The following is a 17,557-nucleotide window of genomic DNA, read 5'->3' as shown; positions in this document are numbered from 1 at the left end:
TGTGGAAGGCATTATATTTATTTTCCAGATAAGGAAACTGAAGCAGATACAATTTGAGTGATTGGCCCTAGATCACAGTAAAGTAAGGGTGTGAGGCAGGACTCAAGCCAACATCTTCTAGATTCTAGTTCTTAAGACACTGACTCCCAATTGCCTCCAGAAGTTGTAGACAAAGATGAAAGCAAATTATGACAAACCTCCCACCCATGAAAAGACAATATTTCCTTTTGTTTTGCAAAAGACAGTATTAAGCAACTTACTCCAAAGTAATCTTGCTCCAGTTTACGCTTTCCTATTTCTTTACTAGCCACTGCCTTTGCTCGAGCAAGCTCTTCTCCATATTTTAGTGCCAATGCTTTCTTAACTGTTACTCGCTGCTGAACTCTGTGAATCTGTAAGCATAAGAAAATTCCTAAAAACCTATTAAAAGGATACATGCTTTTGAAGAAATATCTACTTGAATTTAAGTAATGACATGTGACTTATGACCAAATATACTCAGTGGGAACTTTTTCTTTTTAAAATGAAGACAAATAAATTTTATGTGAATTTACACAGATCAGTTTATATAAAGCCAGGAAAGGTTTCTGGACTCTGAGAAACAAGATGGTTTAGAGATTGAGGGCATAAAGCAAACATGAAATTATAGGTGTTTTAAGCCCAAAATGCAGTATTACTTGTTCCTGTAGCTTTTTCAAAAAAATCCTGTTAACATTAAGGATTTTTTCAGTTGCTTGAAGCTGTTCTCTAAGTTTCACAATCTTTGTTTCAGCATTCCTAACAGATTCCCTCTTCTTAGCCTCTTGCTGTAAGAGATTCTTTAACACAGACTCATCTTTCATCAGGAGAAGTCTAAATGGGAGGAAAAAAAAACCCCAAAGAATTAGAACAATATTATCTGAAAAAAAAAAAAAATAATAATAACCTACAGACTACACAGCACAAAGTGATTTTATGTAAACTGGCTAATTTTCTAGATATTAACCCCCCCCATATTCTCATACTTCACATTGAAATTATTTTTCCTGTTTTTTAATAGCTTTTTTATTTTGAAAATATATGTAAAGACAGTTTTTTAACATTCATCCTTGCAAAATCTTATGTTCCAAACTTTTTCTCCCTCTGTTTCCCTTCCACATCCCCTCCCCAAGTCAGCAAATAATCAAGTTATGTTAAACATGTGCGATTCTCATTGAAATTGAAAAGCCTTCAAAAATAATCTTGAGTTAAGGTCTAAATGAAAAAATGTTATAAATGACTAATAAAAGAAATGCAAATTAAAACAATTATGAGGTTCTACCTAACAACCAATTAAAAAAGGAATGAATTCAAGAGAAATCTGGAAGGGAAGGATTTTTGAGCAGATGCTCTGTCAATCATTTTGAAATTATCTGCATAATTAGAAACCAATTTCCTTAAGAATTAACTTTAATGGAGGCAGTTAGGTGGAAGTCAGGAGGATCCAAGTTCAAATCTGGCCTCAGACACTTAACACTTCCTAGATGCAAGACTTTGGGCAAGTCACTTAACCCCAATTGCCTCAGCAAAACTTATATATATATATATGTGTGTATATATATATGTATGTATATATGTATATACACACACACATATATCTTGAAATGCTTAAGAATTGGACAATTTATGGTCATGATCTTTTAAACTTTGACAACTGAAGTTATTAACTTCCTCATTTTAACAGTATTAAACTCAAGAGTATATCTTTGACATTTAATTACTGAAACAGGCCAGAAAATAATTTATACATTCTCCCTGGAATGGAGTCCCATATTCCAATGTCACAAAAGGTATGAATACAAAGTGAATGGAAATTACCAATTCTTATATCTTGATAAGAGTATAGACAGTTTTAGCGTTACATAAAGTAGACTTTTCCACTGACTTCTATATAAATCAATTTTTAGGTAATGCAAATCTGCAGATGTGGGGAAGGAAGAAATGGAGACAGAAAGAGGATCCAGCTCCTATGGTAGAGAAGGGAAGGCACACAGTTCAGGGACATATAGGTGCCATGTAAAGAGTAACAAGGGGAGAAAAATTTGTGGCTAGGGCTAAGTGTGCCATAATACAGACAGATGGAAGACATTCTTGCTAGCAAAACACATGGGCAAAGAACTTAAGCCAAACCTTGTCTCACCCAGTGGTTCAATATAAGTTCTACCTTTATTTGAAGGTTTTCTTTTAGAGTTTGGGGTTTGTTTGTTTGGAGGGAGAGCAGCAGATGATGTACAGCTAATAGATTTTTTTCTGGAATGCAGACTTCAGAATTCTTTATGTAAAGTCAAATTTGTGTAATGAAAATTTATGTAACACAAGAACTGTTTGTAATTAGTTTATTTCAATTTTGATGTTAAATTAAGCAAAATTAAATGAAGTGATTACAAAGCAGTTCCAACCAACAAAAGAACCACATTTTTCTGTCTGAACAAATGGTTCCTCTTCAAAAGTCACCTTTTTAGGCCACATTTACTTCAATTGACAATTTTAATTCTTTGGAAATTACTGTGTGACCATTTTCATAGTTATAAGAAAAATAGTCTTTTTGCCACAAAATTCCTTACCGACCAGAAATTATTACTCAGAATGATCCATTTATTTAAGGAAGTTGCCCCTTAAAAAGTTCTATTTTCAAGAATCAAAACCAAAAAAAAAAAAAAAAAAAACAAAGATCTACAAGTATAGGACAATTACTACACATAATTCCAAAGAGAGGAGTTCCAAAGATGTTTTCCAAAATGGGAACATCACATACTCTTATAAGGTGATAACTCTCATTATATCATTTCTGATGTTTGCTTTTAAATTACATTATGTCTATAATTGCATTATTTTTAAATTACCTTAAGTCTATAATTATTTCATTTAAATCCAAAATTGTTATTAAAGTTCTCAATTATTTAGGTTTCAACATAATATCCATAAGAAAGGCACAATGCGGAGGGCAACTAGGCGGCGCAGTGGATAGAGCACCAGCCCTGAATTCAGGAGGACCTGAGTTCAAATCTAATCTCAGACACTTAACACTTCCTGGACAAGTCACTTAACCCCAGCCTCAGAAAAAAAAAAGAAAAAAAAAAAAAAAAAAAAAGGCACAATGTGGTAAAAGCTAATAAAGAGATGATCTTGAAATCAAGAACTGCCTTTATAAGACTATCAGCAAATCACTTAATTTCTCAGAGCTTTCCTAAACTGAAGAGCAAATATTAATCTGTGATGATTGGTTTTCCTTATGAGAAGTCCTTATGTTGATGAAATCACAAGCCCATGTTAAAAAAAAAAAAAATAAGTTCTGCTTATGAATGCTAATTCAATTAACAACAAAAACAATCCTCAGCTCCCCCAAAATTACCACCATTACTGGCTGAGATAATAAGACTTACTTGTGTTTCTTTAGTTTTGCTTCTGCATCTGTCACCTGCTTAGTAACCATTGCTATTCTACCAACCCCATCAATTTCACCATCTGAATTGGCAGGAGATGATGAACTTGTCTTCAGCTGATCTGATTTTATTAAACGCTGCTTCTCTCGACTAAGAGTAAAAAATAAAAAGGGTGCATAATTATTCTAACAAATCAAAACTATAAGGGGGGGAATAGGGCGTAAATAAAAACTTTAAAACAATTTAAATTTGTTAAGTTTCACTTAGCAATAAAATCATATAAAACAGTAAAAAAATAAAACCTGATTTGAATAACCTAAAGCAGATTATTCAAAAAGCTGTCTTGGTACCTAGTGAACAAGCATCCTTAGACATATGTAGATGGAAGCTATATCAATTGCTGGGGAATTCAAAATGTTATTCATTCGTACTTAATGTCTTGTTCTTCAGTATTTTCTAACATGGTTTAAAAAAAAGAAAAAAAAAATCACTCCTATTTATCTGGCTCCCCCTCATGGATGATGGGTACACATAACATATTCCTCAATCATGTCCCACACAGGTTCCCATATTTAAACATGAAGCAAACCGTTTTTCAAAAATAGTTTAAAATTTTAAAAAATTAACTGTATAGCAATGCCACTGACCTGGCAATCTCTTCTTTTAATAATCTATATTCAATCTTTTTGTCTTCTGGCAGAGCTTCAGGTGTTCTCATAGGATCATTTTCTTTTTCTGATTTTGGTGGTGCTTTTGGTTTTGAAGCCTAAAAGAAACCATTTGAAATCAAAACAGGCTTCAACAATAAACACAACATAAACAGATGAAATGTGTTTAAGTAGGCAAATTTTTGTAAATAAAACACTAGCAAGACTATTTTAGAAAAACAATGAAGCAGCCTATTTTTGAAAAATATAATCAATTATAAATAAGATGCCAATCTCTGTGTATTTCCTTTGAAAGTTTTTCACAATGAAATTACTTAATATCTACCAAGTTTTAATCCATTAAAATTTTGTTTTAAGAATGTAATTCACAGGGAAAAAATATTGTTCTCTAAAGCGACAAATGCCTAACTTTTTCTTCCTCCTTCCACCATCCCACTTACCTCTGCAGTCCGTCTTGCTTCTTTAATCATGGATTCCAATCCTCCAAAGACACTATTTGTTGTATTGGAGGGTTCCCCATCAGATTCACTATCATCAGAGTCATTTAGTGTTACCACTACTGATTTATGTTTAGGAAGCTGTAAGTTAACACATTTGTTACTGGCAAGAATTGTTTATTTTCTAAAAGACACACACACTCAAATAAGAAGTTACAAAGTATCTTGGAAGTTATACAATCAAAACAGGAAAAAAAAAATATTCTTTTACCAAATTCCTAACAAGTCATCCAGCTTCAGCTTTATGACTTTCAGTGACAAGAGAACTCAGTACTTACCAAGGCAATCCCATCCTATTTTGGAGTAGTAGATGAAGTCTGTCACCCTAAACTTCTACTCACTCATCTTACTTTGCCCTTCAAGCCCAAGTTAAGCTTTCATTTTAACCTATACCAACCTTTCCTGACTACTTCCCTAAAAACCTAACTTATTATCATCGGAAAAAAAAAGAATTTACTTTTAAAACAGCACAATCCTTTCAAAAATAACCATTATTCCCTAAAGTTTCAAATATTTACATGTAATTAATTAAAACATTTAATTAAAAAAATCTGAAATAATATTGATTTTATAAATGAGGAAACTACCATGATTCCAAATCAGTTCTATCCTAATGCTAAGCCATGTGACTTGACTGCATTGTTTCCCTTTATCTCCTTTTATACCCAGAGGCCAAGATTATCTTTTAAAAATTGTCTTTATTGAGGAGATCTCATAATATGGCTGCAAGGCTAAACTTGAAAGCAAAGAAAACCTTGGATTGTGCTCTGCTACTATCAAGCTACTTCTCCTTCCCTAAGCCTTACCCTAAGATTATCAAATAGGAATAACCTCAAGTACCTAACTAATACTACAGTGAAGAATGTAAAAGTAGATAACATCTAAAGTGCTTTCAAAAGTTTTAAAATTCTACATAAACATCAGCTATTATTTTTATTTTTCTTCTATGAAACCTCTTCTAAAATAACTAGGTCCATTTGTTTCACATAGAAGAACCACAATGATTCATATAAAGTAAAACAACCAATTTTGCAAGGAATCAAACAAACTTAAAAATCTCTGAATCATTTAAGTTATAATGTGATTTAGAAGGGAAAACAGAGTAATTATGAAGTACCACTAATCAATTTATTTCTTCCAATCTGAAAACCCAACTATAAGTCTGGTGGTCTATAATTCATTACAAATCTCTAAGGTAATTTTGTACAAAAAGGTACAAACAAAATTCTACCAACCTTTTTATTCATTATTCAGGAAAATACTTTGAAAACAATGTGCCTAACCAGCACATTACTACTAATTTTAACCTTAAGAAGTTAGCTAATTTCATGAAATAGCAAAAATTTACCATTTTGGTGGTCCAGAAAAAATCTCTATACACACATTGATACATTAATGCTTTACTTTTTAAAAAGTTACTTCTTACCGATATCACTGTACGTGGAAGACGAGGTCCTCTATGAAACTTGGGATTCTGTATTCTAGGCTGAGATACAGTGTTAATACTGACTATTGAAAGATTGCTTCTTGGCACAGGCTGAGAATTGTTGGAGACTGGAGGAGAAGGTGGGCCACTATTACTAGATGTTTCCTAAATAAGGAAATAAAACATGTAAATTGTTATTTTTAAGTGGAAAAAGTCATTTTATAATATTTAAACATATCTTACATTGCTATCAGGATTAGGCTCATTCCAACTTCAATGAAAAGAAGTAAAACAAATAAGACCTAAACAAGAACAGTTTCTAACAGTGCAAATAATGCCATCTAGAGGTTTATAGCCCAAAATTACCTCAGATTTAAAGGCTCTTTTATTAGCTAAAGATTTTAGTAACTCTTCCCGAAGCAGCATTTCCTCTTCCTCCTCTTCGTCTGCAAAAGGTGGTTTAGGAGGCTGCTCAGGGTCTTCTGGAGGAAGGGGTGGAAGAGGGGGAAGAGGAGGAGGAAGCTCTAAAGAAACACAAATACTCTCAACATAAGGCTGGTTCAAAGGTGGCATAGCCTAAAGATATTGAAAAAAAGAAAGAAGGATTAATAAATAGCAAACATAAGAAAACAGTTTTAATGGAGAAAGAACTTTATAGATTATTGTACTCTAGATGTGATAAATTTTAAAACTTCTCTCATCCACCCCTTTAATTTGGATTAAAATCTTCTAGCACAATATCATTGAACTTTACTCAACTTTACTTGAAGTTTACTCAAAAGGCTAAAGGCCCTACAATCTTCTCCTAGTCAAGGAAGTATCCCTGAACTGTTCTCTTACTTGTTGAAACTGGAAAAAAGACACTGACTCAAGGAAAGGAGGGCAGTATTGCCAATTATACTACCTTATCTCTAAACTCAATACAGATTTAAGATATTACTATCCACCAAAGCATATGTCTAACAAAAGATATGAATTAGAGTTCTCTTCCAGCTGCAATATATGAGCTTCACAAAAAGCCTGACTCACCCTGCAGACGTTAAGAAAACAGGGCGCTGGGAAATATGTATAGGAAAGGAAGGACAACATTCATTGCAGGGAATTCTCCAGGGGGATCTTGCTTTCTTCATTACAGATATTTAATGGCATTTACTAGGATTTGTATAAATGCTAAATATATTTAATTTTAACAATTATAAAGAGAACTTTAATTTGTTTAAAAGAACAGAAACCATAGTTGACTTTTCCATGAAGCTTTTCCTGATCCCTTTCTAATTAGTAATTTCTACTAGTCATTATCCTGCATTTATTTATCTATATACATATTATGCTCTCAAAAGAACATGAACTCTTTGAAAGAAAAGGCTGTTTCATTTCTATCTTTGTATCCCTCTCTACCACTTAGCACATTAAATGGATATATATATATACATATATATATTATATATTATATATTGCTATATATTATATCATCCCTTTTCTCATACCATTATGTAATGGTGAGTTTTACACTCACCATTTACTGTAATTTTTACAGATTGTAAGATAGAATTAAACAAATGGACTTTTCTCATGTCACACAGTCCAAAACATGACCAATTTTGGAAGACAAAACCTCTTCCACTGGGAATTGAATGTAAACTATTTGCACTATTGTCTTTCTACCCAGGTTACTTATACCTTTGGAATCCAATTCTTACTGTGCAACAAGAAATTTGGTTTTACACACATATACTGTGTATCTAGGTTATACTGTAACACATTTAATATGAATAGAACTGCCTGTCATCTAGGGGAGGGAGGGGAAAATTTGGAAAAATAAATACAAAGGATAATGTTGTTAAATATTTCATGCATAAGTACTGACAAAAAATTTATAATTATAAAATTAATTAAAAAAAAAAGTCAAAACTTGTTCCTTAAAAACAAGACTGCTCACAATTCTGTTGTCATTGTAAAATCAGATAAAAATCAGGGAAAAAAATAAAGGAAGCTATAATATGGGAAACTGGCAACCAGGTAAAAATATGTTCATCAATCATTTCTAATAAAAGTCTGAAACTAAGGCATATAAGGAGAAAAACGCAAACATACAGATTAAAAGCCATTCCCAATAGTTAGTTTTGATAAAGACAAAAGATGAAAGATGAAAATAATGTTGGAATGAATAGATTCACACTAATATATTGTGGTAGGACTGTGAACTAATCCAACCATCCAAGAAAACAATTTGTAATTATGCTTTAAAAAAAAAAAATTTCTCCCTGCTATAAAATATTCCATAAGTGAGTCAAAGGCAAAAATGAAGCTACCCTATTTGCCTATATATACATATATATATATCCGTGTGTGTGTATTTGCTACTATGTAGAAGTAAAGAACTGGAAACAAAGTAGATGCCCATCAACTAGGCAAAAGTGGATATAAACAAACTGCTATAATACAATATAATAATATGATGTTAGAAGAAACTATGAATATAAATTCAGAAGCCTGGGTAGATGATGCAGAATGAAGACAAACCACAATAACTACGATGAAATCATGTTGTATAATTAGAAAGATCAAACTTGACCCAAAAGAAAAAAAAGACAAAAATCAACTTTACTTTTTTTTCCCCCCTATTGGAAGAGGCAGAGGACCATAAGAGTGGAATCTATCCTATGCATATATGCCACTGGACACAAATAATGTTTTGGTTTCAATAGACTTTTTTCTAATCATGATTATTTCCATCTTTTATGTTTATCAGTTTGCTAGGTATGAGGCGAAATCTCAGGGTTTTAATTTGCAGTTCACTTATTAGTGATTTGGAGATATTATTACCCATAGTTGTCAGTCATTTGCAGTGTTTTTTGGGTTTTTTTAGCCTTTGATTACTTATCTATAAAGAAATTAGAATAGGCTTAAAAAGTGACAATGACATATAGATAAATTTACCTGCAGTCACACTCAACATGAAATATTTATTCAAACATTGCCTCTCTTCAATAATTCCATTATTACTTCATTATAAAATAACATTTTTACATAAATGAAAATATTTGATAGAAATGATAAGGGGAAAAAAAAAAAAAAAAGCATGAAATAAAACGTACCAAAAGCTGACTTACTGAAACCTGAGGTGGCGGAGGTAAAGAAATAGGTGGTAATGGTGGAAAATATCCCAATGAACACTCAGGGAAGAAAAGAGGCTGTACTGGAGAAGTAGCTATAATGAAACATATTCAGTTATTGTTAACATTTCTTTTACAAAAATATGCTAAACAGAAAATAATTTTTAAATGATATATTCTCCCAGAAACCAAAATAAACCATGCATTCAAGTTTTTAATCAAAAAAGATGCCCTTCTCTCTCAACAATGAGATGAATCAAATCAGTTCCAACTGTTAGTAATGAAGAGTCAACTACAGGAAATGAGTAAAATACAACATAGCATTTCCACTCTTTCTGTTGTTTGCTTGCATTTTTGTTTTCCTTCTCAGGTTTTTTTCTTTCTAGATCCGATTTTTCTTGTGCAGCAAGATAAATGAATAATTATACATATATTGGATTTAACATATACTTTAACATATTTAACATGTAGTAGACTACCTGCCATCTAAGGGAAGAGGTGGGGGAGGAGGGAAAAGTTAGAACAGGTTTTGCAAGGGTCAATGCTGAAAAAATTACCCAAAAGTTAAAACAGGTTTTGCAAGTGTCAATGTTGAAAAAATTACCAATGTATATGTTTTTAAAATAAAAAACTATAATTTAAAAAAAAAAAAAGATGCCCATATAAATCCAAGAATTCCATCTTTCACAATCTTACAATTTTTCCCAAACAGCAGAGGACTGACAAGAACAGTATGACTTTGGACACTAGAATGGCCTCCCTTTTTTCCTCTCTGCCCTGCCAAATATGTTAAAAGCCTTCTTGTATCAACCAAGAATCTGACTCCCACTGAAACTTCTCTGAAATCCTTCTTCCCCCTGCTTTCTCAAGGTGAAAGTGGTAGCTCCTCTCTTAGAATTTCTTATAACACAGCACTGGACCCAGTCATGGCATTTCCCTCGCCTGTTTTTGTACCACAGTCCAAACACTGTTAAAGTTGGAAAGAATCTGAAGAGGTGAAATCCTACTTGCTCATTTCTTCCTGATGCTTAAGTTCTGCAAACTTACTGATAATCTCTTTTATATAAGCTATTGCCCTTATTTTCATGGTACTTAGCATATCTTGTCATCAATAAAAAGGACAGACTCTACAGATTTGATTCTTTGTCCTATTCCACATATTTTCCTCCTCTCTATATATGACTTAAAAAACTAATTTTCCTCCTTTTTTTTTTTTTTGGTCCTACATGCACCAAGGCAAAACTGAGCTGCACATTCAAATTTGAAAATTTTTTTAAAAGAGAAAAACTTTCCAAGTAGAAGCCTAATTTAAACTTCATTTCTCTTATCTGGCGAGATAATAAGGGAAGAACAAACTCCTAGAGTTCATTTGTGTAGCTTTGACCATAGGTTTAACATTCATGCCTATCATTTGCACTAGCTCAAGGTTAGAAAGCATGTTCTCATCCTTGGAAAAACCATTTTCCCCCTCTTATCTCTATATTTAACATGCTCAGCATACATCTGTCACTTTTAAAATGTTTTGATATCCTATTTTATAGAAGAGGAAAGAGCCAGAGAGGCAAAGAAATTTGGATAAAATCATCATAAAGGTAGAACGCACAACCAATTAAGCCCAGGTTCTGACTGCAAATCTAAAATTTATTCTTTTCACTAGTTATTCTATTTTTCATTAGTTATTTCTTGTTAGGGACAAGATTCGTGTTGTTTACATACATAACCCTAGCATTGTAGGCTCAAAATAAATGTATGCTGAATGAACAATTCAGCTCTCTACATAGCTTCACATTAAAGAGTAAACAATGACAGTAGTATCAAAACAGTCTTTATTTTGTTGTCCCACTTTTTTTTAATTTACCAGAAGAATAATATTCTAACAAAAAATACAAACACTACTACTTTTTCCTTACTACACTGATAGAATGCAAGGAATTAAATAGGTGACAAGAAGTAAGTTTGGCCTAATGGGAAGAGACCCAGATCAACATTATGTGACTCTGGAGAATCATACAATTTAATATAAGGTTCCGAGTTGCAATTTCCACATTCATCTTCAGGATACAAAAATCTAACAAGGTCCAAAAATACAGGTAAGAAATACTTTCAAACAACAACATAAATGTTCTATTGGGTTTGGATTTAGAAAGAACACTGCCTTTTCCTGATAAATTAAAGTAGCACTCTATATGTATAATAATTGCTACATAGGATTTTGTAAAACAGATCTAAATTAAAATATCACAGAAGAATAATATACTACCAAAAAATATAAACACTAATACTCTTTTCCTTACTATATTGACAGATTTAAATTAAAATGATAATTAAAACTAAAATGGATTTTTTACTCTGTCTCTCCTAGGGAATGCCCCTAAATAGCTGTTCAACTATCTGGCACAATCCTTTGATTTCTTTATGATAAGCTTCTTGCCTTTGGAATAAACAGCAAACTTAAGTAAAAGACCTACTGGGGATGACTCAGAAAACCAATTGTGGCTTCAAGTAAAAGATGTCTCTAGAAAGTGCTGAAAGTCCTAATACTGACCAAAGAGCAATGTTGCATTTCTTTCCAAAATTCTGGTTAAATAAAAAAATTTGTTTTATAATTCAAAGATGCAAAAAAGCTAATTTTAAAAGTGTCTACCTGGAGAGTTAGTTTCACTGTCTGTATCCATTGCAACTTCTTCATAATTGTCATATTGATAAATGCCTCCAGCACTATCAATAGACTGCTTATCTAAGGATCTTCTCAGGTCTGTATCTGAAGACTAAACACAAAAGAGAAAGCTTTGTTCAATTTATAACACTTAAAATATCTTTGCTTTTTATTATCATACTTATCTATGTCTATTAATAATGAAATAACTACAAATATTTAAAGGGAGGCAATTAGTAGAAAAGTACTACATTGAACAACATTTCTTCCCTAATTTAAAGAGAATCCATTTTAATAACAAGGACATTGTAGGTGACATTTTGAAAAGCATAATCAGTGTCAGAACATCAATTTAAAGCTTAAAATAACAGGTATTTTACAGTCAAGAAAATAAAGACAGAAGATTAAGTGACTTGCCCAAGGTCACAAACATAATAAATGCCAGACAGGATCTGAAGTCACACCAACTCATTCTAGAGCCAGGACTACAATTAGCAAAATTCTCCCAATTCTCAAAAAACCCCAAATGATTTACATGCTTCTTTACAGTGAGATGACTGATACATAATTCAGATCTCAATTACAATTAGAAACTAAAAACTTAAGTGTATTTCTTCTCTCACTGATAAATTTCTGAAAAGCTTAAGGTAATATAATTTCACCAATTCTAATTCTGTAGGAATAAAATATATTACTAAAATTTGAATTTTGCATTACAAACATATATATATGCATTTATGTTTAAAAAAAAAAAAAAGTTTTAAACCTGAATTTTTAGTAATGAATGGCATTTTGTCAACATTTTATAGGAAATTTATTTTCCTAAAGACATTAGTCACAATTTAGTAAAACACGTTTTTCACCTGCTTTCATTAAATTTGGGTGGGCACACAAGTATATGCAAACATGAAGGCATAAATCTAAAAGATTACAACTGAAAAGTCAAAATTTTCTGCAAAAGAAACATATTCATGCCTTCCAAGAATGTTATCTGGCTGAAATGAAAAAAGTAATGCCTCCTTCAGCCATGCCTTTACATTTCTCCATTTCCCTTCAGTCTAGCAAATGCAATGTACTGTTAATCTTGCTGACCTATACTTGCAAATGCAGGACACTAGCAGTAGGCACATTAAAGGATTAGTAGTGGTCCTCTGTTCTTGAGAAAGCCTGAAACCCCTCTTTATCAAGATTGATCATGCCTTACTTTGCTTCTTGACCTCCTTTTTCCCCCTACTAGCTTCATGAACCGATTGTACTGCTCTTCTTGATTTGAGAGATCTCGGATTTTCCGAATTTCTTCTTCTCTTTTTCTTCTCTCCTCTTCTTCAGCCTGTTTCCTCTGATCTTCCTCTTTTTGTCTTTCTTGTTCTTTTTGCTGTTGTAGTTTCTTCCATGCCTTTGTTTGCTGTTTTCTCAAGGCCTGTTTAGCTTTAATGGACAAAATTATTTTAAAAATATTTCTGATTGAAAAATATGTAAGTATCTCTATAAAGTTTCAAAAAAAACAAAAACAAAAAAACAAACAAACAAAAACAAAAACAGTAATAGGCCACCAACTTTACCAACACTTCAGTACCTTTTTAAATTCTCAACTTTTCAGAAGGTATAACCATTGCACAAATTCCTTAAGACCAAGTGAGTCTGTCAAATATTCCATAAACGGACATCTGACAAACTTAATCATAAAAGAATTCAGTGGAAAGATTTGTGTAAAAATAAAATCACCTGTAGCGCTAACTTTTTTGGCTGAGTGGGTTTTTGTGCTGGTTTTAATTTTTTGCTGAATTGTTTTTGTCTTTGTCAACTTCTCTTTGCTTTCCTTCATCACCTGTTGTTCCTTCTGTTGCCACTTTTTACTGGCTGACTGAAGAGCCAGCAAGCGAAGCTGCAACTCAGAAAGCTCCTCTTCATCTTCTCCAAGTTTCTTTAAAAACAACAAAGAAACAGTTATAAAACTTATTTCAACATATCAAAACATTACTTACTGCCACTATCTCCTATCCAGTCTTAATCCCCCCCCCAAAAAAAAAACTTAACTCTTTCAAATTAATGAAATTATTGGTCTATTTTAAAGATTAAATACAAATGCCAAAAAGTCTGTTTCAGGATATTTTGTACGTATGATATACATTAAATAAAAACATGTAATGTATCTAATAAAAAAACTTGGAAATTTAATTTACATTATTAATATGTGTATACACACATGCACACACACACACATAAAAACATACGTAGAATATTTCACTTTGATTCAGGTTTTAAAAATGAACCCAAACAAAAAAAAAATTAAGGGAGAAAACAGTCAAAAAAATCTAATCTAAAATGTGAATATAAGTCAAAAAAATACTGAAGAAAATAAATTAGAACAAAATTTTACTCTGCATTCTCAGATGGGTCAAAACTTAACTGTTATGGTATTAAATGAAAGAGACCAAGACAATGTTTATTAAGTAACAACTTATGTGCCAAGTACCCAAGTGTTAGGAATACTAAAAAATGGTTTAAAAAAAAAAAAAAAAAAAAAACCATAGTCCCTGTAACTCATAGGCTAACGTGGGAGATATCAATCAAGTATACATAAAATATAAACAGGATAAATTAGGGATTTAATGTCTTCAGAAGGTACTTGGTACTAACATAAATGGACAAAGAACACTTGCAAAAGGTTAAGTCAGAGGAGACAGAGATGATGGTAAGGAGGGAGAAAATTTTGGACATAGCAAACGGCAATGAAAATGCTCACAATCAATGATCAGAGTGCCTGTTAAAGACAGCAAGACCAGTATCAGTCTCACATGGAGAGGAGTAAGGGGTAAAAAAAAATTAGGAAAAGTATTCAGAGGATACCGATAAGAAAGGTTAAAATAAAGAAAAGACACACACGCACACACACACACACACACACACACACACACACACAAAAACAACCAACTGTTAGTTCAAACTCTTCAGCTACTATGCTACCACAAATATTGTCAGTCTTCAAGTGTAGGCAGGTATCAGTGCTATCTTTTCTCACATTCTCACCTTCCTGGCTTTCTTCTAAGTTGCCAGTTGGGGTACATATTCATATCAGTCCCCAGACTGCTGTGATGAATATGTACCCCAACTGGCAACTTTGAAGAAAGCAGAAAGGTGAGAAAATCACTTCTAACCTTCACAAAATCACCTATCCTAGCAAAATATTTAGGTTCCACATCACATCACAAGCAGCATGTAATATAGTAGAATGCTTGGTCTCTGATAGAACTAGATAGAGCCACTCTATTTAGCTTTGTTTCAGTACCAAATTAAGACATTATACTTCAAAATTAATAGAGCTTAATCAAAGTGTATATTTCTTAAAGGCCAAAATTCCTTCAAGTATTTCTTATTGGGACTAGTCTACAATTAATACAAGAATGAGGCAGAAAGAAAATTTCAGAAGCAATTATTAATATGCTCTTTTCTCCCCCTCAGGTCATCCTGGACCTAGAGAATTTTTAATCTTTTAGAGAATTTTATCTTATCTAAGCCAACCCCTTATTTTACAAATAAAAGAGATACAGCCCAGAAAGGTTTAACTGTTTCAAAATTTTACACCTAAATAAGGGTCCATAAAATTTACATTTATATAGGTTACTGACAGACCTCAATGGAAATCACAAAAGTTTCAGTTTTTAAGAATTATTTCTATAAGGATATAATCTATAACACAATACATCACATTATTAATAATAAAGCACCAAAAAAAATTTTGAGCATTAAGGTCTTTCCAAAGCTCATTTATCTTTTTCCTAGAACTACCTACTCTTAACTAAAGAATCTCAGGCAGAAGCCTTACATTTAAAAGATTAAAAAACTTATCTTCAAACCAAGTCCATTTCAAAGTAAGCTAATTAATAAATAAAATGGATGAGAAGAATGGAAAGGAAAATAAAATCCTATCTCTCCCAAAGCATTCCTGTCTCACACACACACACACCTGTCACACACCACATCTATGTGGTGTACAATCTTGAGATAATGATCTGCATGTGATCTGTAATTTTGACCAATTAAAATCAAGTTGTTGAACTTAACAAGTTGTTGGGGACAACAAAGAGGATTCCTGTTTAGTTCTTGGACTGGCTAGCTAGTTTCACAGATCCCTTCTAACTCTCTTGAGATCCTCCAAATCCCTCTTTTAGAAGATTAAAAAGCAGCTTAATAAATTATACTTATATCATAAATCATTCCAACCACACAAAGCAAATTCCTTACCTTTTCAGAAAGGAGATCTGAAGTACTAATCTTTCTTGTTAAACTTTGTTCTTTGTCTTCTAATCCTTTAAAATAAGATAGAAAATTCTGAATGCTCACTTAATACAACAACAAAATTACAGGAAAAACAATGCTATCATGTGCTATGGGATTATTAAGTTATGCTAACAGTAAAAACCAAGAGTTTTCTTGTTTTCTTACACCTCTTGCATCATTTCAAACAGTGCTATTATTATGAAAGGTAAGGGAAAAAAAAAAAACCAACTCCTTGCAATATATAGTGATCAGTTGTTTAATGTTAATATTTAGATGTTCTTGTGTTTTAAGAAACAAAGTGCCCTAAAACTACTACAATATTTAAATAAGTACTCAAAACTCCTTAGATTATCTGGCAGAAACTTGGCTTCATTACAACAGATTTTAAAAATATAAGACAAAAGTAGGACAAACTATTACCTGGAAAACGTGAATTTTAATTCACTCACAGACTTTATGTACTAAATTGAAATCTTGGAAAATCCTGTTAATCCACAGAGCAGATTATACAGCATAAGTAGATAACTGCAAAGTATTACAATCTATATTCATTGGCACACATGTTTAGATTTTCCAAGATTAGGCTCAGATTTCTGGTAAACTGGTAGAACAAAGAAGCAGATGGTAAAATATTTCTGTTCCAAATATGATTCCACCACTAATGTAGGCACAGCTCATTAGCAACAAATCCAAACTAATTAGATTTTAAATGCAGAAGAGGAAAAAACTAAGACATAGAAAAATTTCAGATCATCACTAACTGCTTTTAAGTTTTATAAATAAAGGTGAATTTGAATGTGCAATCAAGATTTCAAGAACTAAATGTAAACTGATGGCCACTGCTTCATCATGAATATAAGTATTCTACACAATCCTAACTAGCAGACTGTGGGATCTAGATAAAATTTATCTAGTGAGACTGGGAGACAAGATTTGGATTTAATTTAAAACTGGAGGTAAAAGATATATACAATGATTAAGAGTTTAAATAAAATTGTAGTACATGCATGAAATAGAATATTGTGGTACTATAAGAAATGACAGAGATAATTCAAAGGAACTGAAGACTTTACAAAAGTAAAATAAGAAAAATTAGGAGATTAACACAATGATTGTAATGCCCTAAAGAAAAATAACCCTGAAAGACATCAGAAACTAGTGCTATTACCAATCCTGAATCTCCAGAACTGGTGAAGTATGTATCCCACCTATCAGCATTGAATTAGTAGATTATATATGCAAGCGAGGCAAAGCATCAGTCATGGTCACTGTACGGTTTTTTCTGGGGAGCAGGGGGAAGAGAAGACAAGGTTGGGAATGGCAGAACTGTTTTCTAAAGGCATCAACAAAACTTTTAATCTTCCTTTAATAAAAAGCTTTTTCATCTGAAGTGGGAACAACATACTACCTTCCTCATAGAGTTGCACTATGGATATTTAAATGAATGTGATCCCATGTATGTATTGTCTAAGAATGAAGACTATATATATTTCATCTGTGACTCTCTTCTAC

The 17,557-nt window shown here is 32.2% G+C and overlaps 1 protein-coding gene across 2 annotated transcripts in view; it reads right to left on the bottom strand.

Moving 5' to 3' along the window:
* ZFC3H1 (zinc finger C3H1-type containing) overlaps positions 1–17,557 on the bottom strand; it is a 53,565-nt gene that overhangs the window by 23,797 nt on the left and 12,211 nt on the right. Inside the window, exons 3-14 of one of the 2 annotated variants that reach the window (XM_074270531.1) lie at positions 16,010–16,074; positions 13,490–13,688; positions 12,969–13,192; positions 11,753–11,876; positions 9,091–9,203; positions 6,359–6,568; positions 5,993–6,157; positions 4,510–4,647; positions 4,049–4,167; positions 3,402–3,551; positions 678–852; positions 261–392 (exon numbers count right to left, since the gene is read on the bottom strand). In XM_074270531.1, the coding sequence (XP_074126632.1) occupies positions 261–392; positions 678–852; positions 3,402–3,551; positions 4,049–4,167; positions 4,510–4,647; positions 5,993–6,157; positions 6,359–6,568; positions 9,091–9,203; positions 11,753–11,876; positions 12,969–13,192; positions 13,490–13,688; positions 16,010–16,074 (1,814 nt within the window). The remainder of the gene's footprint in view (positions 1–260; positions 393–677; positions 853–3,401; positions 3,552–4,048; positions 4,168–4,509; positions 4,648–5,992; positions 6,158–6,358; positions 6,569–9,090; positions 9,204–11,752; positions 11,877–12,968; positions 13,193–13,489; positions 13,689–16,009; positions 16,075–17,557) is intronic. The other variant, XM_074270532.1, reaches the window with a different exon arrangement.

This window comes from Sminthopsis crassicaudata, chromosome 5 (genome assembly GCF_048593235.1).
Source record: "Sminthopsis crassicaudata isolate SCR6 chromosome 5, ASM4859323v1, whole genome shotgun sequence".
NCBI classification, from domain to species: Eukaryota; Metazoa; Chordata; class Mammalia; order Dasyuromorphia; family Dasyuridae; genus Sminthopsis; species Sminthopsis crassicaudata.
Note: the sequence above shows the minus strand (reverse complement) of the source record. Positions and strands in the feature narration are given on the sequence as shown.